This window comes from Chionomys nivalis, chromosome X (genome assembly GCF_950005125.1).
Source record: "Chionomys nivalis chromosome X, mChiNiv1.1, whole genome shotgun sequence".
Taxonomy (NCBI): domain Eukaryota; kingdom Metazoa; phylum Chordata; class Mammalia; order Rodentia; family Cricetidae; genus Chionomys; species Chionomys nivalis.
This window is the reverse complement of record NC_080112.1, coordinates 65,086,825-65,111,421: the sequence shown is the minus strand read 5'-3', so window position 1 is coordinate 65,111,421 and position 24,597 is coordinate 65,086,825. Positions and strand designations below refer to the sequence as shown.

At 36.4% G+C, this 24,597-nt stretch overlaps 1 protein-coding gene across 1 annotated transcript in view; it reads left to right on the top strand.

Moving 5' to 3' along the window:
* Positions 1-205: 205 nt before the first annotated feature.
* Positions 206-24,597, top strand: part of LOC130868458 (heat shock factor protein 3-like) — a 54,775-nt gene continuing 30,383 nt past the window's right edge. The window contains exons 1-2 of the mRNA XM_057760675.1: positions 206-301; positions 9,633-9,741. Coding sequence (XP_057616658.1) covers positions 206-301; positions 9,633-9,741 — 205 coding nt within the window. The remainder of the gene's footprint in view (positions 302-9,632; positions 9,742-24,597) is intronic.

Sequence of the window (24,597 nt, the reverse complement as noted above, 5' to 3'; positions counted from 1 at the left end):
AGGCGCTGAAAACACGGTACTACAGTTAGCCAATGAGAAGTCTCCCCTGGGAATTAAGGTCCGCCCCCAAGGAAAGTTCCGACAACGGGTATCCGCTTTTTGCGGTGCTGCTTGACCTGAAGTGAAATTGCTCTCAGTAACGGTAGCTCAGGTTTTCGCAGCTGCGTAGTTTTCCAGAGCTGACATTTCTCTGACACCCTGAAACATGGAACAATTCTGCAAGACAGTTCCTACCTTTCTCACCAAACTGTGGGTAATAGTCGACGACGCCGTCTTGGATCATGTGATTCGCTGGAGCAAGGTAAAAGACTATATGGGAAGAAGCATGGGTGTAAATAGAGGGACGTAGCTTTGGAAAGAGTCTTTTCAGAGTGTGGGAAAATTTTAGACAGGGTGAATGATAGACGCAAAGGACGTTTTCGCGACCCCCTACAGTTACTTGGTGGACACTGAGTTTCATAAGAAGATGATTAAGCCTTACTTCAGCCAGTGCTGTGATTCTGGCAAAAACTACACTCGTTTTCTATCATTTTTCGTCTTCATAATCACTAAACACTTGTTATATGAGTAAAAATTTACTCAGAATTTTATCGCTTTGCCATAAAAATATGCATAGCACATACTCCAACTTTCCCACCAAGCATACCTAAACTGGCTGTTCCAGGGCTAGCTACGGTCGCCATTTCTGAGAGAATTTGTGATACACCTTATTTTATCACTGGGGCCTTGCTAGCCTTTCATTGTGTGAGCTGGGTGAATTATAAATGCACCCTTTTCATTGAGATTTTTATTTACATTTAGCTTCTAATCACTCTGGCTAGGCATAAAATCTTGTAGAATCTGTTAAAAGCAGATTGTGACTAGTTCTCTAAAGCATCGTGTCCATTTGCTTTTAAAAGAAGGTCTCACTCTATAGCCCAGGTTGGTCTTGGTTCATGATTATCTTGCCTCAATCCTGCTCAGTGCTGGTAATACAGGAATGTATTACCACACTCAGCCAAGGTAAAACTTTTTTATTAATAAAATTTCAAACACAAATACAAAGTGGTATAATGAATTCCCAAGTACCACAGCTAACTTCAAATAGTGGTCAATTCATAGCCACTCTTATTTCATAAACATCTTTTACTCATAATTCATTTGAGAAAAATAGTGTGTATCATTTTTAATTTATAACTTCTTCATAAATATAAAAGTAAAACAAAAGAAATATAAATTTAAAACAAAAGAAATATTGAAATAAATGTTTCATATTTAAAGAAATTAGAGCTGGGATGCAGGTCAGTGGTACTTATATGAAAGGCTCTGGGCGCATCACCAAAAACCACAAAAGTAGTGATAATATCTTATTAATTAATTAAATTGGCTCCAAGAGTTTAGAATCAATCTTTCTATCGCACTGAGCCTTACTGCGGAATTTTCATCATTAAGAAATCATTCAAAGCTCATGGGTGCTGTTTCCATGGAATATATGCTTCTCATTGCTGTGATTAGAGTCTTTATATCCGGGTAGGACTATGAACTGCTTCCTTCCCTCGGCAAATTACATAGTACTTTCTTGTATTATGGAAGTCAGACAGAAAGAAGGAGGTTTGCAGGTTCAATTCAGCTCAAATATTCTGAGTCTTGTGTCCTAAATGTCTGTGGTTGTCAGCAGTAGGGGTGTATCTTCAACCTCTGCGAGGCAATCAAAACAACAGCAATAACTATATTCTTTTGAGAGCCACTTGTATTTCTCCTAACGACAACTTTGAAAGCGGGTTTCCCATGCCTGGTGCTAGGGTATTGCTGGATAGTCTCTGGCTTTGGGAGAAGACTATCATTCCAAGTGACATAATTTCAATTAAACTATTTGTATATATACAACATAATACACTTATATGCATTATCTAATTTTAAGTAATCACAAAATAGTTTAGTTCCTCATGGTCTTTTCAGACATATTTAGTGGTTTTTTTTTTTTTTTGTCCTCCCACCATCTCCTGTGTTGTCCTTACTTTTCCCCTCCAGAATCAAGATTCACTGCCCCCCCCATCGTTTTTCCTTTCATAGCACCCATATCCTACTATTCCTCTCCCTCGAGCTCCACGCTGTCTACCCCACCCATGACCACGGGTCCCTTTTTACTTTCTTAGTATTTGCGGATACCAGAAGTGATATACTCACATATACTTGAAGTTAAGAACTAGGAGCCACAAATAAAAAACATTCAGCATTTATATGTCTGGGTCTGGATTACCTCACTTAGTGTACTCTTTTAATTCCATATACTAACCTGAAAATTTCATGAATCCATTTTTCTTTGTAGCTGAATAATGAATATTTGCATCCCATTTCTGCCATTCATCCATCAGGTGAAGGACATTTTAGTTATTTCCTTTTCCTAGTTATTATGAGTAGTGAGCCATGAAGATGGCTGAGCAAGTGTCTGCTGGAGTAGTGAGATGTCTAGGCCTTTGGCACATGTGGAACAGCGGTATAGCTGGGTCGAAAGGTAACTTTTTCTTTTAAAATAGTTTGAAGATTCTCTCCACTGATTTGAAAGTGACTGCAGCAGTTTTCAATCCCATCAGTAGTGAATAATGTGTCCCCTGTCTCTACATCCTAATCAGCATTTGTTGTCAGTGATTTTCTTGATCTTAACCGTTCTGACTTGGTAAAGTGAAATCTCCTTCACCAAAGTTTTATAAGGAAAAAGCAAATGAAAAACAGAAGTCAAAACCACTAACGCTCTCAAACAGAAAAGCGAAGAAGTTAAAATGTAGTAATTATCAGAGATTAGAGGTTAGTACAGCAAAATAATGTTATTAAAAAAGTGTCACAGTATTTTGTGTATCATGCTCTTTAATTAAGCAAAAATGTACTCTTACATGCAATGGTACAAAACCAGAATATTTGCTTGTTTATGTATAGAATGAAAACTCTTTTTTGAATATTGAAAATATATAAAACTTGTTTGTGACAGTGATTTTATCAGGCCATTGCACATTGGACCAGAAAAACATTTATGGATTTTGAAGATGATATATACTGTAATTCTTCAATTAGGATAGTGGATGCTTGAGCAGTGATAATTTTTTATCTATTGTACTTTATTTTTTTAATTATATGTATGTGATCTGTGTGTATGTGTGCCTGTATGTCTCTGTGTGTCTGTATACCATGTGAGTATGAGTTGAGTTCCCATGGAGGCCAGAAGAAGGTTTCAGTCCCCTGAAACAGGAATTGCAGGTGGACATAACTGCCTGATGTGGATGCTGAGAAACATACTTGGGTTCTCTGCAAGAAACAGTACCTGCTCTTAATTGCTGAGCTGTTTTCTAGCTCCAAATATTATTTTTGATAATGGATATAGAAGTATGAAAAAGAAGAAACTGATACTTCTCCTACATCCTAGCAACACTGAGTTAGAATCAGTTTTTAAATAACAGTTTTACTAAGACGTGTTGTTTATTTCACTCAAAGAATGTATTTCAAAGTTTTTTAAACATGTTTTTAAAGTGGTACATTTACCACCACAATTTAAGAACATTTTTATCTTGCGTAAATTATCAATCTCTGTCCATTCAGTCAGCGTCCAATGTGGAATCATGTTTAAATGCAAGTCACCCTGTTTCACTAACACTTGGATTCAGTTCCAAATCTCAGTTGCTTGCACAGTGTCCTATGAGAACATTCAGAAGATATCTTTTCTAACAGCAAACCCATTTCAGTGCTGGAGCAATTCTTATTAACTGTGCTGTGTGAGACCCATAAGTAATGCCTTTCCTGTATACTCTACATATGTGATTGTTTGAATGAGAGATCCCCCCCCCATAGGCTTGAGTATTTGAACATTTGATTCCCAGGTGGTGTTACTGTTGGCAGCAGTTTAGGAGGCTCAGCATTCCTGGAGGAAGTATGTCATTAGAGACAGGCTTGGAGGTTTTATAATCTTATCCACTTCCAATTCTCTCACATTCTCTGTGAACCATGCTTGTGGTTGAGGGTGTTATCTCTTTGCATCCTGCTCCAGCTTCTATGCCTCCCTGCCCTGATGGTCTCTTAGGCCCTAATAAATTCTCCCTTGTGTAAGTTATCTTGGTCATAGTGCTTTATCACAGTCACTGAAAAGAAACACCCATACCCACATGCACACATACACTAATATTTCTTGATATATGTTGACATATATAGAATGTACTGATATATAAATATATATTAAAAGTTTACATTCTGCTGATAAGATAGCACTATAGACTACTAAATACAAGTATATATATTCATATATGTGTGTATCTCATTTTTTAATTCAGTAGTCCATATTGCTATGTTATTACCTTTAATTCTAGCATTGTTACAGCTCACATATTCATGAGAAAATTCCCCAGTAAAGTAAAGCAGTGTCTCCAAATGTGTGTTCACTCAGTGAAATTAGCTATTGTACTTGCAGTTCATTTTTTCTTATCTGAAAAGATCAATTCTATCGATCATGTATAAATTATAAGTCTAATCTTGTAGCACAATTAATAAAAGCCTAGGGACAGAAATTGGGGTTCAACCTGAAGATTAGAAAAGCAAAACATCCAGCCACTGGCTCTTGCCTCTACCTCAATCTGAAATGGCGATCCTGCCTCCAGAAATCTCAGAATGAGACTCTGTGTGAGTCTTGTCTCCTCCTGTCTTATATTCCTAGTGCTGGGATTAAAGGCATGCACCACTATTGCCCGGTTTCTGAGGCAAACTAGTGTGGCTACTAGGATTAAAGGTGTGTGTCACCACTGCCTGGTCTATAAGGCTGATCAGTGTGGTTGTTTTATTTTCTGAACTTCAGGCAAGCCTTATTTATTACAAATGAAATATCACTACCTCAGCTAGTTATTAAATTACTAGGTAAGATGATAATGAGCCCAAAGTCCTTTTGTAGTATCAGACTTAAAGATTGGTAGGTTTGTCTGCCAAGTTACACTTTTATCATTTTTACAAAACCCATCTATTCTGTAGATGATATTTAGTATGGTGTTAGCAGCCTTCTGATTAGATTCTATTTTCTCCTCTTCTGTAGGAAAGAAATTAGTATGAATGTTTTCTCTTTTGATTTTAGTTCTGATAACACAATGCAAATAATTACTTTCTAATTTTTCCAATGCTAGGAATCAAACTTAGGGCCTTGTGCTGCTGGTCAAACCCCTGCCACTGAGCTAATCTCCAGACACCCCTGTTTTTGTTCAGTAAGATCTTACTGTACAGAGACATTGCTCTTAAACTTGTGATCCTCCCAATTCTCCTCCTGAATGCTAAATTACACGTGTGATAATACTCCAAGCCAATTACCTGTTTCCTATTTGAATTATTTTTAAGTTATCATACAAAGCAATGGGTCTAATTATGATATTTCATCCACATGTCATTATAATTTATTCTTATTTACCCCCTCTCTTATTGCCCTACCCTATTTCCCAAGCTCCTTTTGCTGGTCCCTTCCTCACTCCTTTTCAATGTCACCGTGATCTTTCTAATATGTATGTTATTTTCAGTACTCACTATTTTATTCTCAAAAATCTAAAGATGGAGCAAAATAAACAATGTTGTTAATTTGAGACATACATCACTACATTTTCTTTCATTTCATTATGTATCATTATCAAGCCTCTAATTATTAAGAAACCTTTTATCCAGTTTATAGTTAATAATCTTCTCTATGACATTTTAAACTTTTTGACTCCTTTTAATTGGGTTATTTTTTTGTATCTCCTCAGAGGGTTGATCAAGAAATAGAATAATATGATATTTTGAAGATATTGTCTGACATTCTTTATTAATCTCTGAAGACCAGTCACTTCTTTTAAAAGCGAAGGTGGTATGGGTTCTGGTTTTACAATAAGTTAGTTTATGAATAGTTTTGAGAAGCAAAACCAACTAAAGATAACCCAATCCTTCTAAAATGCACATACCTTTTATTAGAGTGACTCAGGGACCCCACTAAGTACTAGAATAGAATGAATTAAAATCCTTGGCTCCAGGGCCAGAGAAATGATTCAGTGGGTAAAAGTACTTGCTACACAAGCAGAGGACCTAAGTTCAGATCCCAAAATTCAAGTAAAATATGTGTCTGGGATGTGCGTGTGTGTGTGTGTGTGTGTGTCTGTCTGTGTGTGTCTGTCTGTGTGTGTCTCTGTGTGTGTTGAAGACAGGAGAATGACTGAAGATTTCTGGCAGCCTGTCTAGTACCAGGTTCACTAAGAAATCTTGACTCAAGGGAGTAGGTAGAGAAATCAAGTAAGTCACTTAATGTCCTCCCCTGGATTCCAGAAGAACATGAATGCGTACACAGGAACATGCACCTTTGAACATACATATACATCACACACACACAATCTTGGTAGTTTGGAGGGATTATAAGGAGCCATGTAACCTCTAAAGAACTAAAATATCTGTGTAATCCTATGGGTAAATAATAGATGAGCATGGCCTATTTTTTTATTCTTAGGTGAAGTAGGGAATCAAGATTTTAAAACCTGACATTAAAGCTAGTTCATTCTTCTAATTTCATTTAAGTTTAAATTTCTAATTTAAGAGAATGAGCAGCATATAAGAATATTATCAAAAAAGAATATTACCTTTGTCTACTTTAAAATACTTTTTTGTTGCAGTCTACTTTATAGAAAGTAAGTAGTTATAGTGCTACCCACTGATAACTGCTGTCTTCAGTTTATGAAATAATATTGTTTTGTATGTTTAAATATCATTTGCGAGGAGCACTGATGCTAGGGGTTGAATTTAGGTGTCTGTCATTGATCTATATAATTATCATTATCACATATCTCTGCCATTTATTATGCCTTTTGAAATTTTGCCCTTTTCATTTGAAATATATCATTATGACTAATGTAGCATGTCTAATAAAAACTCAGAGACAGAAATTGGGGTTCAACCTGAAAGTCAGAAAGGGAAAACAACCAGCCAGTGAATCTTACCTGGAAATCCTGCTTCCAGGAATCTCAGAATGATACTGTGTGCAAGAGCTGTCTCCTCCTGTTTTATATTCCTCTCTATTACTGGGATTGAAGGTATGCACCACTATCGCCCAGTTTCTGTGGCAAACTAGTGTGGACATTGGGATTAGAGGTGTGTGTCACCACTGTCTGGTCTGTAAGACAATGCAGCTGTTTTTCTTTCTGATTCTCAGGAAAGCTTTATCTACTAAAATACAAATGGAATATCACTACATTTCCCATTTGTTTCTAAAATAAAAAGAAACTAATATAAGAAAAACTATGTACAGTAAGTACAATGACTATATATAATAAATACAGCAAAAAAGTGCATCAACAATGTCTAGTCTATTTGCATTGACAAATTCAGAAAAAATACTCCAAATGTCTGATATCTTGGTGAGTCCAAAGTCTTGTACCTATTTTATTTTCTGTTGTAACCTGCTTTCTGCATCAGATAAACAAGGAAAACTATAACTATCTAGTCTTCAACTCCCCCAGAGACCCAAGAAGGAGATATTATTAAATGAGTAAGCAGAAAGTGCAAGCAACTGACTGCCAAACAATGTGAGAGATGACAGAAACAGCTGGCTGCCTGGACAGTCACCCAGAGTTCCTCTGCAACAATGGGGCATCTATCTTTGGTCTAGCATATCCAACAAACTTTTTTGTGAAGTAGGATATTTTGAAGGGCTGCCCCTCCTTATCTTGACAATGTTTAGCAGTCACTTTCTTTTGTGTCCTGCTTGTCCAATTAGGGCAGCATACTGTCAGCAGTCAAGGCAAGGGTGTTTTCTTGCCCAATGGTTTACTTTTGCCACAAAGAAAGTAAACTATGTGAAGTTTCTTTAATGTCCATTATCTACTCTGAAACAGATTGGTACTGCCAGAAACAGACTTGTCTCATTGTCATAAAAAATGAACCTATGTTATTAAAACATCTTAAATGCCATATTCTCAAGATCTCTGAAGTGTTTGAAGATGACTTGTCTATCTAAAATATATCTTTGTTTGACCTTGGAAACATACCTAATTCTATTCACTAAATATTTTTATATAGCTTTACTTTTTAATCACGGTGTAATATTTACTTGTGCAGACTTAATTATTATATTAGTATTAATGTAGTTTCCAATTTTTAAATATTATATACAAATACTTATGTAACTTTATTATTAAATCTTATCAAATTTTAGCAATTATTTTCTATACAATCTTAAATTCGAATTTTTAATCCAAAGACTGAGTGCTTGAGAACTTTGAATATCTACTGTTAGCAATATTAAGACAATTTAAATTCTGGCAGTAGGAAAACCTGTTTATCTATACTCTTTCTAATTTGTAACTACTGAAGATTAATATTTTCTTTGGCCTTTGTTAACTTGATAGACAAAAGATTATATCTCATTGTAATTTAAATTATGAAAACTATTCTTGAAAACATAATTGGTTTTTGTTGTTGTGATAAAATATCTTGACACAGGCAACTTAAGGGAGAAAGTGTTTATTTACTTCAATACATAGTTCAAGGTGACAGTCTGTTTTGATGAAAAAAGTCATCATAATGGCCAGAGCTTGGAGAAACTAGTCACATTACATCCATTAATAAGGAAGCAGAAAGTAAGGAGTGAATGTAGCATACTTTTTAGCACTTTCTCTCCCCTTATACAGTCCAGAATTCCTGACTCAGGGAATGATCTAACCTGAAAGTCGGAAGTGTCTTCGCACATCAATTAACGCAGTCAATTTCATCCCCTATAGTCATAGTTAGAGGTCCTTCTCCCAGGTGATTCTGGATTTGCTCAAGTTGACAACTAACACTAAACATTATAGTTGGCTAATTCTTTTTTTTTCCTTTTTGGTTTTTACAAACAGGATTTCTCTGTGTAACAGTCCTGGCTGTCCTAAACTCAATTTGTAGATGGGGCTGGCCTCGAGATCACAGAGATCCACCTGCCTCTGCCTCTCAATTTCTGAGATTAAAGTCATGGGCCACCACGTGCAGCTGGACTAATTCTTTGAATTACTGTCTGTGGAGAGTCTCCAAGTCTGTGGAGAGAAAGTTTCCTTGTATAATCCAGACTGAAATTAAATCCTCAGTCTTCTTGCTTTTGCTTTCCAAATGCTGGGATTACAGATATGTTCAACCATATCTGATTTTGCCTGTTTTTGTTTAATTTGTGAAATTTGGGGACACATGCTTTCATGATCAATCCATTGCATTTTGCTTGATAGTGCTGCTTTCTTTCTTTTGGTTTGTTGAGACAGAGTTTCTCTGTAGCTTTGGGGCCTGTCCTGGAACTAGCTCTTGTAGACCAGGTTGGCCTCGAACTCACAGAGATCCACGTGCCTCTGCCTTCCAAGTGCTGGGATTAAAGGTGTGTGCCACCACCGCCTGGCCTCATGGTATGTCTTTTGCACATATTCTGTATCTTTATGATATATTTTCCTCCACGATAAAGGATTGAAACCAGAGTTTTGTGCGTGATATGAACATACTCAACTAATGAGCTATACTTCCAGTGTGAAGAATTATTTAATTTGGACTTTAAATTTTCACAAGTTTGGGAATCAAGTGACATTATTTTGAATTATTGCTTGAGTGAAACCTTATTTTTTTCTATAAATGACTGTGTTTTGGTTTTCCTTTATTATAAGGATGGTCAGAGCTTTGAGATTGTGAATGAAGAAAACTTTTCTAATGAAATACTACCAAAATACTTCAAGCATAACAAAATAGCCAGCTTTATTCGACAACTCAATATGTGTAAGTATGATTTAATTGTACAATTATTAACATTTATCACAAAAATATCCATTTTATTGTCAATGAATAATTAGAAGTCCAAGTTGAGTGAAAGCTCTTACTGCAGTATGTTGTTTAAAGTCTGCATAGCCTTTCTTATTGACTAAAGTTCTTCCTTAGTTACTTTTTTATTGATATGATAAAGCACCAAGACCAAGGCAACTTCTAAAAGAAAGCACGTAATTTGGCCTTATAATTCTAGGGAGTAAGAGTGCAGGGCAGCAAGCAGGAAAGCATAGCACTGGAGCAGTAGCTGAGAGCACACATCTTGAAACACAGCCACAAGCTCAAAGCCTATCCCAGTGACACACTTCTTCCAAAAAGGCCACATCTCCTAACCTGTTTTACCAACTAGAGACCTAATATTAAAATATATGTGCTTATGGTGGCCATTTTCCTTTGAACCACTAAAGATCTCAAACATAAAAATTTCCTTTCTGGAAAGATCTGATTTAAATTTTTGAGTTCAGAATCATGCAGCTGACTGGGACCAAAGATTTATCTAATTTAATCTTCCTGTGCTGGTGCTAAAGAATGGGGACTAAAGGGATTAAGTATGCTTGATCCAGATTGTACAGCTAGGTAATTCGTTCCTTCATTAAATATACTTTAGTTCTCCCATTTCTAATCTTTAAAATTCTGAAAGTATTACATAGTACAAATGATAATTATACTGTGCCATAGGCCTGATTTTTCAACATAAGTTTTTGTTTTACTAATATGGAGAAATTATAAATACAAAAGGTACAGACAAATAATGTTTGTATGTGAAAACAATAGTGTTTTTGTCTTCATTACTTTTAATGTAGGGTTTTATAAATATTTCCCCCATTTAAAATGTGTTATTTTATGTCATACCATTATTAAGGTTATTTTCATTTTTGACACTTTAAAAAGTTATTTCTGTTTTTATTTCTCTCAGATTTTCTTAATAAACCTCTATTATAGTAAAAATTGTGTACTACTGTTACAAAATATTTTTAAAATAATATCAAATTTCTTTTTGGTAGTAAAACTTCGCTGAGGGACTGACTTGATGTTTACATTGTTATTCCTAGTCCTTCCTGACTTTGTCAAAATTAGGACAAAAGCTTCCAGGGCTATACTGAATCCACTTTGTAATTAACCAGTGACTTCCTCTTCGGGACATTCATTGATCAATCACTGCCTACTTTCAAGGCCTAAATGAGAGAAGTAGTATACAATGTGGTGCTCTAAATTAGCCAGGGTAACAAGTGCAGAAAGTTGGTATTTATTAATAGCACAGGATATTTCACTTGAAATATTTAACATGGACCAACCACAGCTGTAAGCATAGCAAGAAGTAAATATAAAGATTTCTTTTTAACTCTAAAATTAATACATGCAGTTATTTTGCCCTATTTTTCTCCTCGTTGTTCAACATTACGACAATAATATTTAACCAATCTTACTTTAACTGCAGATATAATTTACTTTCACACTTACTGAGAAAAGAAAACTATTCTTTTAAGTCTTTTTATTTTCATTAGCTCGTGCAGTTTCTCTACCCTCACTCTCTCCAATACATATTTTAAAAAATCAGAATTGAGGAATACTCATGGGGGAACACGTAGTATTTTGCTTTCAGAGCCCGAATTACCCCATTAATAATAATATTCTCCAGTTCTATTTATTTTTCTGCAGACTTTATTTTTTGGGGGGTAATAATCTCTATTACTTTTGCTTGAGTTGAATATTTAATGAAACAGTTTGTTTAAGGCACTCAACATGGTGTTTTGTGTTTAGTCATATCTTGGTGGAACATAGTTATTATCATTATTATGATTATCTCCTCCCCTCTCCCCTAGAGTCACTGCTTCTCCATTTCTCTTCAGAAAAGAGCAGGCCTCCCAGGGATATTAACTGAACATGGCATGTCAAGATGCAATTATACTAGGCACATATCCTCATATCAAGACTGGATGAGGCAACCCAGTAGTAGGAAAGGGTCTTATGAACAGGCAAAAGAGTCAGAGACATCTCCCACTTCCGCTTCTAGGAGTCCCACAAGAACACCAAGCTACATATATACAGAGGACCTAGCACAAACCCATGCAGGTACTGTGATTGTCGCTTCAGTCTCTGTGAGCCCCTGACTTTATTTATTTATTTTTGAGAAATCATCAGCCAGATTTTCAAAGTGGCTACAGTAGTTTCCACTACACTCCCAACAACAGTGGATGAGTTCTCCCTTTCCAGCACATCCACATGATCATTTATTGTTATTGCTGATGGTGGCCATTCTGTCTGTCTGATGAGACAGAAACTTAAAATCATTTTAATCCTTATTTCTCTGATAGCTAAGGAAGTTGAATACTTTAAAAGTGTTTATTGGGCATTTTATTTCTTTTTTAATTTTTAAAACTATTTTGAAATTATAATTACATCATTTCCCCCTTCCTTTTCCTCCCTCCAAACTTTCCTATATTCAGCCTCTCTTTCTTTCAAATTTATGGCCTCTTTTTTGCATTAATTGTTATATACATATATGTTTCTACATATATTCCTAAATAACTGCTCAGTCTATATGTTATATTTATAACATTCATATCCATAATTCAATATATAAAACATATATATGAATATATGTGTATTCATACATATTTCTTCAGGGCTAATTATTTGCTATTGGATAATCAATTGACATGTTCTTCCCTGGCAGTGAGTATCTCTCCTGTTCTCAACACTCTTTGGTTGCCTGTAGTTCTTTGTGTAGGCTTGAAGCTTTCGGGGCTTTCCTCCATCTACTTTAGAAAGTCTATTGTTGCTAACCTTATTTAGCTCAACTTTGAGTGGTAATGTAGCTGACAATATGGGAGTAGTTTCCAACATTACGAGGAAACACAATCTTCACAGAAAACTGTGTTTTGTTTCTAATTTTTTTCACAGTATTTCTGTCACTTTTCTCTAATGTTCTCTGAGACTTGAGTTCAAGAGTGTTTTACGGATATGTCAGTTAGGAATGCACTCCATAAATCTGTTTTTTGATTGGTTGTGGTGTTCCATAATGGTTTCCAGCTGTAGCAAAGAGAAGTTCCCTTGATGATGAGTGGGAACTACACTTATCTGAGGAAATAAGGACAAATATTTAGAATGTAATTAGGAATTATTTTGGTTTAGTAGAGTAGTGATTATTGGTTTTTTTTCAAGATCCATGACTTCACTAGCTCTGGTTAGTTTGCTATATTTCCAGTATCAGGCACAATTTTCCTCTTGTTGAGAGGGTTTTTTGTCCAATTAGAAAGCTGTTGGTTAGTGCTGAGATATGCATGCCACTACTGTACCCATAGGGTTAACATGCCATTCTGGTTTTTTTTATAATTAATAGATCTCATAGCTGGATACAACTATTGGTTGCTTCCCTGTTTTAGAAGCTTCCGTGTCACCTTCTGGTACAATGGAAGCCAGTCCTCAGACCTCTCTTAGGCATTCGGGTTAGTTGCAACTCAAGGCTCTCTGGGCCTGAAGTTCATGGGTTTTTCAGAAATAGAGAATTATCTTCCACAGATAGGAGATAACCAAGTGCAATAACAATAGCCTGTAACATTTTGGGAACCTCTAAACAACCCTCAAAAACAACTCAAAAGAGAGCTCTTCAAGTCTGACGTTAGGGTTTTTTTGACAGAAGGGTTTTGGCTCTTGGAGAGAACATATTCAGCCCAGAGATTAACATTTGTTGTAGACTTTAGAAAGGTACATAGCCAATTAATAGCAAAATGATTGCAAGCTAACAACAGTCCCTGGGCCACACTTTGTGTAGGATTGTCATACACTTTCTTTTATCAATGACTTTCTTAATCATATTTTATTCACATCAAATGCTTTCCTCCCCAACATGCTTTTCTGTTCCTAGTATTTGTTCATCAGAGTTGTTTTTCTGCCATGCCCAGGCTCGCTCCATGAATGGACTTGACTGAGGTAGTAGAGTAATAAAGACAAGCAGGTAGACACACAAACTCAGAAAGAAATGCTGAGACAGAGACCCACATTGGAGCACCGGACTGAAATCTCAAGGTCCAAATCAGGAGCAGAAGGAAAGAGAGCATGAGCAAGGAAGTCAGGACCGCGAGGGGTGCACCCACACACTGAGACAATGGGGATGTTCTATGGGGAACTCAACAAGGCCAGCTGGCCTGGGTCTGAAAAAGCATGGGATAAAACTGGACTCGCTGAACATAGTGGACAATGAGGACTACTGAGAACTCAAGAACAATGGCAATGGGTTTTTGATCCTACTGCACGTACTGGCTTTGTGGGAGCCTAGGCAGTTTGGATGCTCACCTTACTAGACCGGGATGGAGGTGGGTGGTCCTTGGACTTCCCACATGGCAGGGAACCCTGATTGCTCTTCGGGCTGACGATGGAGGGGGACTTGATTGGGGGAGGGGGAGGGAAATGGGAGGTGGTGGCGGGGAGGAGGCAGAAATCTTTAATAAATAAATAAATTAATTAATTAAAAACAAAACAAAACAAAAAAAGAAATGCTGGAATCAGGTTATTTGAGCTCTCAGATGGAGGGACTGCAGTACCACAGAAACTCAGCAACAGAAAAAGAAAAAGAGTAGAAGGGTAAAATGTAAATAGAAATAACCAAAGAATGGTAGCACATAAAGAACAATACCTGAAGATACAATAAAAACAGAAAGGAAACGAAATGGAGATAACCTAAAACAATGCCAAGACTTGAGAGGCCAAGGAATAAAGATGCCTTCAGCCTCGAAGATAGCCCTAAAGAAAAGTAAGAAATCAAGCAAAACAGAAAGAGATCAAGGTTGCTGGAGAATTGGCCTAACAGTCGTTAAGCACTGACTGTTCATCTAGACAATCCATGTTTTGTTCCTTGCATCGACAGGGTGACTGACAACTGTTTCTAATCCCAGTTTCAGGGGATTCTGACTTCCTCTTCTGGCATCCTTGGGCACTGCACATACATGGAAGATAAGCCTACATGTGAACAAGATACTCATACACAAAATTAAAAATAAACAAATCTTTATAAAAAAGAGGAAGAGAATAAAAACAAGGAGAAAAAAGAAGAGAAGGGGAGAAAAAAGGAAAGAGAGTGGCAGGAAAGAATAGAAAGAAAGGGAGGTTGTAGGAAGAGAGAGCAGGACAGGACAAAGCTAGTTCACAAAATTGAAGTTACATTATAGGTAAGTATTAAAAGTGAAGGCAGGCAAAGTGATGTGGTTCAGTGAATAAAACTAATTGCCCCAAAGCCTGCTGACCTGAGTTTAGTTCCTGGAACCCACATGGTAGAAAGAGAGAACTCCTGCAAGCAATCTTCTGACCTCCACATATACAACTTTGTTGTAATGTAGTAGCTGTGAATGCATGAACATACATGATAAATAAACATAAAACATTAAGATAGTAATGGAAAGACAACTGGGCAGGTTCACAACATCTATTTCTAAGTGGTCACTCACTTGACTATACATGCAAAATCCGTCTGTGCTCACTGGTCTTGGCTCAGGTCAAGACTTTTCTCTATGTTCTCACTTGCATGGATGTAGATGCAGAGCCTGTCTCTATGTGGTCACCTTCCTCGGCAAATATTCAGATTCTCTCTATGAAGATAGTTACATAATCACATATGTAGAGTCTGATATATGTTGTCACTCATGTAGGTTCATATTTGAATTCTTTCTACCTGCATTCATATACAGGTGTTTTTATTCTTGCTATGATTAATTTTCAACATGACAACACTGCCTGTCTTCATTTTGTCGGTTTTATTCTAAATACACTTGACATCACCATCTAGACATAATTAATTGTTGTCTCCTATATGTTCCCAAGTACTATCATTTAACTTTGTTGTAATGTAGTAGCTGTGAATGCATTTATATTCCCAACTCTGTTTTCTTACAAGCAAGAATCTCATCTTATTGACTTGTAAATACTCCACATAACTTGGCAAACCAGCTATGTTTGATTAAATGATGTTCATTAAATGTTTGCAAATGGATACTTGATAAGAATATTTAAAGTTATAGCTTCAACTGCCCAGAGAGCATGTTAACTTCCTTGTAAGTATATTCCAAATGGAAAGGAATTGTATTTTCCTTGTAAAAATGTGGTATTTTGATGAGAAAAATAGCCCTAATTTGATTAGTTTTATGTTATTTACTTTAATAGAGGATGTAGAAATTGGAAATAAAAGTTATACTTCTCATCACATGATAGGGAAATAATCCTTCAGAAAGCAATTCTTGAAATAAATGTTTACTTTTAAATATACTTGGACAATTTTCTGCTATTTATTAAGCATGGATTTATAGTAATCTGTGTTTAAGTGTTTTACTTCATAGACATTATGGCTATGCTCATAACTGAGGATGTATTCTATTACCCTCTTCACTCTCCTTTTGCAAGACTTTCTTTCTCCTCTCACTCCCATATAAATAACAATGCATAAAATGTAGAACCTGGGTTCCATATGAAAAAGAAAGTGTGGTGTTTATCTTCTCAGCTTGAGCTATCAGTCTTCATATAATAGTTTCTAGTTCTGTTCATTTGTTTCCAGAATCTATAATTCATTTTTCTTTTGGATAAATAAAATTTATGTATATGTATACATATATATATATATATATGTTGTCCACTAAAGAGTTGAGGGACATTTAGACTGATTCAATTTTTCCTATTATGAATAGAACAGTTGTTAACATGGGTATGCAGAAATCTTTCTGTTAAGATGTAGAGTCCTTTGAGTATATTAGCAAGAATCATCTAGCTGTATTATATGTAATTTACTGCTAGTTTTCCTGAAAAAAAAATCCACACTAATTTATACAATGACTATATCAGTTTATATACCTACTGACAGTGATTTAGAGTTTCTCTTTCCTTACACAGTCACCAAAATTTGTTGTCATTTGTTTTGTTTTGTTTTTGATAGTAACTATTCTGACTATGGTTAGAGGAAATTTTAGAGTAGCTTTAATTCAAATTGCTAAAGATAATGAACATTAAAAAAATTAATTGGCCATTTGAATTCCTTCTTTCAGAACCCTCTTTTCCATTTCTAGCTTTTTTGGAATAGTTGTTTTCTTGTTCTTTGGATTTTTAAATTATTTGTACGTTCTATATATTAATGCTCAGATACATTATTAGCAAATCTTTTCTTTCATGCTGAAGGCTGTATCTTCCCTTCAAGAATGGCTCTTTTGCCGTGCAGAAGCTTTATGACATCAAGAGGCCTCACTTAATCCTCCCCCTCATTTTCCGAGTCACTGGAATGCGTTTCAGAAAGCCCTTACCTCTACTTATGATTTGTAATGTTTTTCCTACTTTTTCCTCTAGCAGTTTCAGACTTTAAGGTTTCACATTGAGGTCTTTGACTGATTTGAAGTTGATTTGTTGTGCAAGATGAGAGATAAAATTCATTTGTTTATGTGTATCTATCCAATTTCCCCAGCATCATTTATTAAATAATCTTTCTTTCTTTTGTTTTGTTATCAGTGTTGTCTACCCATGTGTCTGTAGCTGTGTGATTTTCTATCTGGATCTTCTATTATTTTCCATTGATTTGTCTTTGTCCCAGGACTATATTGGATTTGTTGCTGCTTCTCTGTAATAGTCCTTAAAATTAGGTATAGCAGTCCTTATCATTACTCTTCTGCTCAATGTTGTTTTGTGTATCTAAGGTCTTATAGGTTCTAAAATGAATTTTAAAATCTTTTTCTACTTCTGTGAAGAATCATAATAGAATTTTTTTTGCTTTCTTTTGTTTTTCGAGACAGGGTTTCTCTGTAGCTTTGGAGCCTGTCCTGGAACACGCTCTTGTAGACCGGGCTGGCCTTGAATTCACAGAGATCCTCCTGCCTTTGTCTCCCAAGTGCTTGGATTAAAGGCATACACCACCACTGCCCAGCCTGATAATCAAATCTTGATTGGGATTGTGTTCTGTGAATTGCATTTGGTATGATGGTCATTTTCAGTGTTGATTCTCCTAATCCATGAGTATGAAAAGTATTTACATCGTTCAGTGTCTTCTTCCTTTTCTCTTGAATATTTTCAAATTTTTTTATTAATTTATTTATTTATTAAAGATTTCTGTCTCTTCCCCGCCACCGCCTCCCATATCCCTCCCCATCGCCCAATCAACTCCCCCTCTCTCATCAGCCCTAAGAGCAGTCAGGGTTCCCTGCCCTGTGGGGAGTCCAAGGACCTCCCACCTCCTTCCAGATCTATTAAGGTGAACATCCAGACAGCCTAGGCTCCCACAAAGCCAGTATGTGCAGTAGGATCAAAACCCAGTGCCATTGTTCTTGACTTCTCAGCAGTCCTCATTGTCTGCTATGTTCAGTTAGTCCGGTATTATCCCATGCTTTTTCAGACCCAGTACAGCTGGCCTTGGTGAGTTCCCGAAAGAACATCCCCATTGTCTCAGTATGTGGGTGCACCCCTCATGGCCCTGAGTTCCTTGCTCATGCTCTCTCTCCTTCTGCTCCTGGTTTGGACCTTGGGGTTGTAGTCTGGTGCTCCAATGTGGGACTCTGTCTCTGTCTCCTTTCATCGCCTGATGAAGGTTAATATCCAGGAGGATGTCTATACGTTTTTCTTTGGGTTCACCTTCTTATTTAGCTTCTCTAGGATCACGAATTATAGGCTCAATGTCCTTTATTTATGGCTAGAAACCAAATATGAGTGAGTACATCCCATGTTCCTCTTTTCGGGTCTGGCTTACCTCACTCAGGATAGGGTTTTCTATTTCTGTCCATTTGCATGCAAAATTCAAAAACTCAAGTCCAAATGGATTAAAGACCTCAATATCAGTCCGAACACACTGAACCTGATAGAAGAGAAAGTGGGAGATACTCTACAACACATGGGCACAGGAGACCACTTCCTATATATAACCCCAGCAGCACAGACATTAAGGGCCTCATTGAATAAATGGGACCTCCTGAGACTGAGAAGCTTCTGTAAAGCAAAGGACACTGTCACTAAGACAGAAAGGCAACCCACTGACTGGGAGAAGATCTTCACCAACCCCACAACTGACAAAGGTCTGATCTCCAAAATATATAAAAAACTCAAGAAACTAGACTTTAAAAGGATAATCAACCCAATTATAAAATGGGGCAAGGAGCTGAACAGAGAATTCTCAACAGAAGAAGTTCAAATGGCCAAAAGACACTTAAGGTCATGCTCAACTTCCTTAGCAATCAGGGAAATGCAAATCAAGACAACTTTAAGATACCATCTTACACCTGTCAGAATGGCTAAAATCAAAAACACCAATGATAGCCTTTGATGGAGAGGTTGTGGAGTAAGGGGTACACTCATCCATTGCTGGTGGGAATGCAAAATTGTGCAACCACTTTGGAAAGCAGTGTGGCAGTTTCTCGGGAAATTCGGGATCAACCTACTCCTGGACCCAGCAATACCACTCTTGGGAATATACCCAAGAGATGCCCTATCATACAACAAAAGTATATGCTCAACTATGTTCATAGCAGCATTGTTTGTAATAGCCAGAACCTGGAAAGAACCGAGATGCCCTTCAATGGAAGAATGGATGAAGAAAGTATGGAATATATACATATTAGAGTACTACTCAGCAGTAAAAAGAATATTTTCAAATTTTTGCTATACAAGTCTTTCATTTCTCTGATTAGGTCTACTTCAGAATTGGGGCAGGACTTTGCAACAATTGTGAATGAGATTGTTTTCCTATTTTTTCAGCATATTTGTTATAGGTATGTAAGAATACTATCAATGTGGGGATTAGTTTGGTATCATGCCATTTTGATAAAAGTGTTTCTCATGTCAGTTTTGAGTGGAAAGTTTACAATGTCTTATATATAGAATTATACCATTTGGTTAATTTTGTATCTTGCCATTTTGCTGAAAGTGTTCATCAATTCAAGTTTTAGGTGGAGTATTTACTGTGCATTATACATAGAATTATATCATCTGTAAGTAGGGATAAGTATACCTTTTCTTTTCATATTTATGTTTTTATTTGCTTCTTTTGTCTTATTGCTTTAACTAAGAATTTCAACATTACAAAAAGTAAGAGTAGAGAAAGTAGCTTGGGATTCCACATTGTCACACCTCAAGTTAGGTCCCATTCCTTCCTACCTCCTACGTTATCTGAGAAACAGAGCTCCTCCTCTAAGCTCTTCACCTGTGGGAATCAAGAAAGTTGCCCAAAATCAAAACAACTCTGAGATTCTGTCTTACATCTGTAAGAATGGCCAAAAGAAAAAACACTGAGGACAACTTGTGATGGAGAAGTTGTGGGATAAAGGAAACACTCCTGCATTGCTGGTGGGAATGCAAGCTGGTACAGCCTCTTTGGATATTAGTATGGCAATTTCTCAGAAAATTGGGAAACAACCTTCCTCAAGACCCAGCAATACCACTTTTGGGTATATAACCAAAGGATGCCCAATTGTGCCACAAGGACATGTGCTCAACTGTGTTCATAGCAGCATTGTTTGTCATAGCCAGAACCTGGAAACAACCTAAATGCCCCTCAACCAAAGAATGAATAAGGAAAATGTGATACATTTACACAGGGGAGTACTACACAGCAGAAAAACATAATGGCATCTTGAAATTTGCATGAAAATGCATGGAGCTAGAAAACATCATATTGAATGAGGTAACCCAGACCCAGAAAGATAATTATCACATTTACTCACTCATAAATGGTTTTTAAACATAAAGCAAAGAAAACCAGCCTACAAATCACAATCCCAGGGAACCTAGACAACAATGAGGACTAATAGATCTAATCTACATGGGAAACAAACAAACAAAAAAAGACAAGATCTCCTGAGTAAATTGGGTGTGCATTGGAACCATGGGAGAGGGTTGAAGGGGGTAGGGGAGAAGCAGGTAGGGGAGCAGAGAAAAATGTATAGCTCAATAAAATCAATTAAAAAAAGAAAGTTGCCAAGATCACCACCCACCTCAGAACTCTCTATAAACACCTAAGAAGTCCTTGTATGAGATAACATTTCCAGCAGATAACTTTACTCAGCTAGATTATCAGTCATAATTGATAAGGAATGGAAATATTCCATGATTAAAACAGACTCAAAGCATTTATGACAACTATACAAGCCTTACAAAGATTATTGGATGGAATACTTCAGAACAAAGAAAAATACTGGTAGATACTAAGTTACAGAATAATATCAGGTTGGTAAGAGTAAATGACTTTGAAATCATACTGTCAAGAGTGGACAAGAAATCCAGCAGAAAGAAAAGAAAAAAAAACAAACAGGAAAATATCAGAGTTAAATGTCAGAGACCAAATGGATCTAGCAGACATCTACAGAATATTTCCTAACCTTACAGAATATATTTAAATTGATAAATGTGTTAAAGACAAAAATCTCATGCTTACCTCAATAGAGGACAGAAAGGTCTTTGACAAAAATCCAACATCCTTTTCATAGTGAAATTGCTAAAGGAATTCGACTCAGAGGGAACATTCCTCAAAATATTAAAATCTGTATATGACAAGTACACAGTCAACATCACCTTTAAATGGAGAAAAACTTGAACCAATATTATTAAAATCAGGAACAAAAGACTGCTAACTGTCTTTACTCCTATTTAACATAGTGCTCAAAGTTCTAGCTAGAGCAGAAAACAAGGGAATTTTAACAAAAGAATACAAATAAGAAAGAAGCAGTCAAATTATCACTGGGAGATGATGTGATACTACAAAAGATGCCAAGGACTCCGCCAGAAAATTCCTAGAATTTACTGCACTTTCCACGAAGTTGCAGGATACAAAATCAACATATAAACAAGCTTTTCATTTTCATAATGTTCTATTAGTCTATTATTGGTATTAATTCATGGGGAATTTGACTGCGGTTTTATTTAATCTGTAAAATACTGTTTAAAGAATGAAGCTCTATTTAGAGTGCATCCTAACTTTTCTAGCACTTTAAGGATTCAGGTTCCACACTGTCTTTGATCTACTTCAAGGTGACTTTTGTGTAGGGTGCTAGAAATTGGTCTGATTTCATTCTATGTGTGGACATTGTGTTTCCTTAGATCATTTGTTAAAGTATCTGAGCATTTTTGGTAATTTTGTAGAAAATCAGGAAGTAATAATTACATGGACATGAATCCGGATCTTCAGTTCTATTCCATTGGCTCAATTTTCTGCCAGTGCTATGCTGATTTAACTACCATGTCTCTGAAGTATCACCTGAGAAGAGATATGATAGCCATTCCACACACACACACACACACTGTTCTTTTGAGAAGTCTTTATTCAGATATTTGGCATATATATATATATATATATATATATATATATATATATATATATATATAAATTTGGTTAGGATGTTTATTGCTTGGGAATAAATGACCTAGTTTGGCACATCTCCAGATCTTTTTGTTTCTCTTACTTTTTTAAAAAATATGTTTATTTACTTATTTATGTATTTCCCCTCTTATTAAAAATATATACTTTTCTCATACAATACATCTTGGTTGTACTTTCTTCTCCGTCTCCTCCTCCTATGCATGTGCATACTCTTTCAGCCTCTTTCAGGCTGAAAACTCTTCCAGGTTTTGCAACTGGGTGAAGACTCTAGGTGGACACCAGCTCTAAGTCTCCATAATGTTTCCATAATGGTAAAAAACTTTCCATTTATGTAGGCAGGTGTTTTGTCCTTTTGATGGTGTCCTTTGCCATACAGAGTTGTATGGGTGTTGTCTTCAGCAATGGGTTCCTGCCATCAGTTTGTAGAGAGCAGCCTATGATCTTGGCAATATCCTGGGGTTTGGGGGCAGATTTCCATTTGGCTCACAACTCATTTGGATGTAACCAAGTCTCAATACTGGAAGTTTCATTTGGTGACAAGAGATTATCTCTCTCAATATTTGGATACTTCATTAGGATCACGTTCATATATTTTAGAAAGCTTCAACAGCACTGGGTTTCCATACATTCCCTCAAATGCCCCTCAATTTTAGCTGTCTCTCCCTGCATCCCCTCCCTCAACTTTATCTCCCCTTACCCTCCCACATAAACATCCCATTCCACTTCCCCATCCCCATTCCTCCCAGAAAATTTATTTTATTTTCTCCTCCCAGAATGGTCCATGGCCTACACCTTTCTTTATACCTAACTTCTCCAGGTCTATAGATTGTAACTCAGTTATCATTCATTTAATGGCTATTATCCACATTTAAGTGACTACATACCATATTATCTTTCTTTGCCTGGATTGCCTCACACAAGATTATTTTTTCCTAGTTATATCCATTTGCCTGAAAATTTTATGATATCATTCTTTATCAGCTAAAATTACTCCATTGTATAAATGTACCACATTTTCTTTATCCACTCTTCTGTTGAAGAACATCTAGCTTACTTCCAGTTTCTGATTATTATGAATAGAGCAACAATGAACATAGTTGAGCAAGTGTCCTTTTAGTAAAATCAAGTGTCCTTTAGGTATATATACAAGGGTTATATGGCTGGATCTTGAAGTCCATTGATTTCCAAAGTGGCTGTGTAAGTTTGTACTCCCACCAGCAATGGAGAAGTGTTCGACTTATTCCACATCCTCACCGGCATGAGCTACCAGTTATATTATTGATCTTAGTCATTCTGAGAGTTGTAAGATAGTATCTCAAAGTAGGTTAGATTTGCGTTCCTTGCTTGCTAAGTATGTTGAGGATGTCTTTAAGTGTTCCACAGCCATTTGAGAGTGCTCTATTGATAATTTTCTATTTAGATCTGTTCCCACCTTTTAATTGGATTATTTTCTTTTTTGATACCTACTTTCTTGAATTCTTTATATATTTTGAATATTAGACCTCTATTTGATGTGGAATTGGAAAAAAAACTTTCCCTTTATATAGGCAGGTGTTTTGTCCTTTTGATGGTGTTCTTTGCCTTACAGAAGCTTTTCGGTTTCATGAGGTCCCATTTATTAATTGTTGATCTTAGTTCCTGCACTATCAGTGTTCTGTTCAGGAAGTTGTCTCCTGTGCCAATAATTTCAAGGCTGCTCCCTATTTTCTTTTCTATCAGGTTCAGTGTGTCTGGTTTTATGTTGAAGTCTTTGATCCACTTGGACTTGAGTTTTGTGCAGTGTGATAGATATGGGTCAATTTGTCTTCTTCTACATGAAGATATCATCTTTACCAGCAGCATCTATTGAAAGTGCTGTCTTTTTTCCAGTGTCTATTTTTGGCTTCTTTATAAAAAAAAAAGCCGGTGTCCATGGGTGTGTGGAGTTATGTCTATATCTTCCATTCAATTCCATTGATCAACATGTCTGTTTTCCTTCCTTTTTCATACTGTCTTCTTTTTCAGTATTTTCCAAATGATTAACATGGTACCAAAAGGAGATAAGACCCAGAACACATAGTCTTATCCCCCCTTCACACACACACACACACACACACACACACACACTTGGGAATACATGAGATATTGTGGTATCTTGGCATTTAGTGAGCGACTGGAAAAATCGGAACCTGTTGGTTAAAATGAGGCTTGAGTATTATATTATGTGTGTGTGTGTGTGTGTGTGTGTGTGTGTGTGAGAGAGAGAGAGAGAGAGAGAGAGAGAGAGAGAGAGAGAGAGAGAGAGAGAGAGAGAGAGAGAGAGACTCATTCTTATTTATTTTGACTCTAAAGTTGCTGGGACTTGGAAAACAGCTCAGTTGGTAAAATCCTTGTGAGGAAATGGATTCAGGTTCCCTTAACCAATGTAAAAGTCAAGTGGACATTGCACATCTTAAATCCCAGCACTGAGGTGTAAAGGACAGAGATAGGCAGATCTAAGGAAC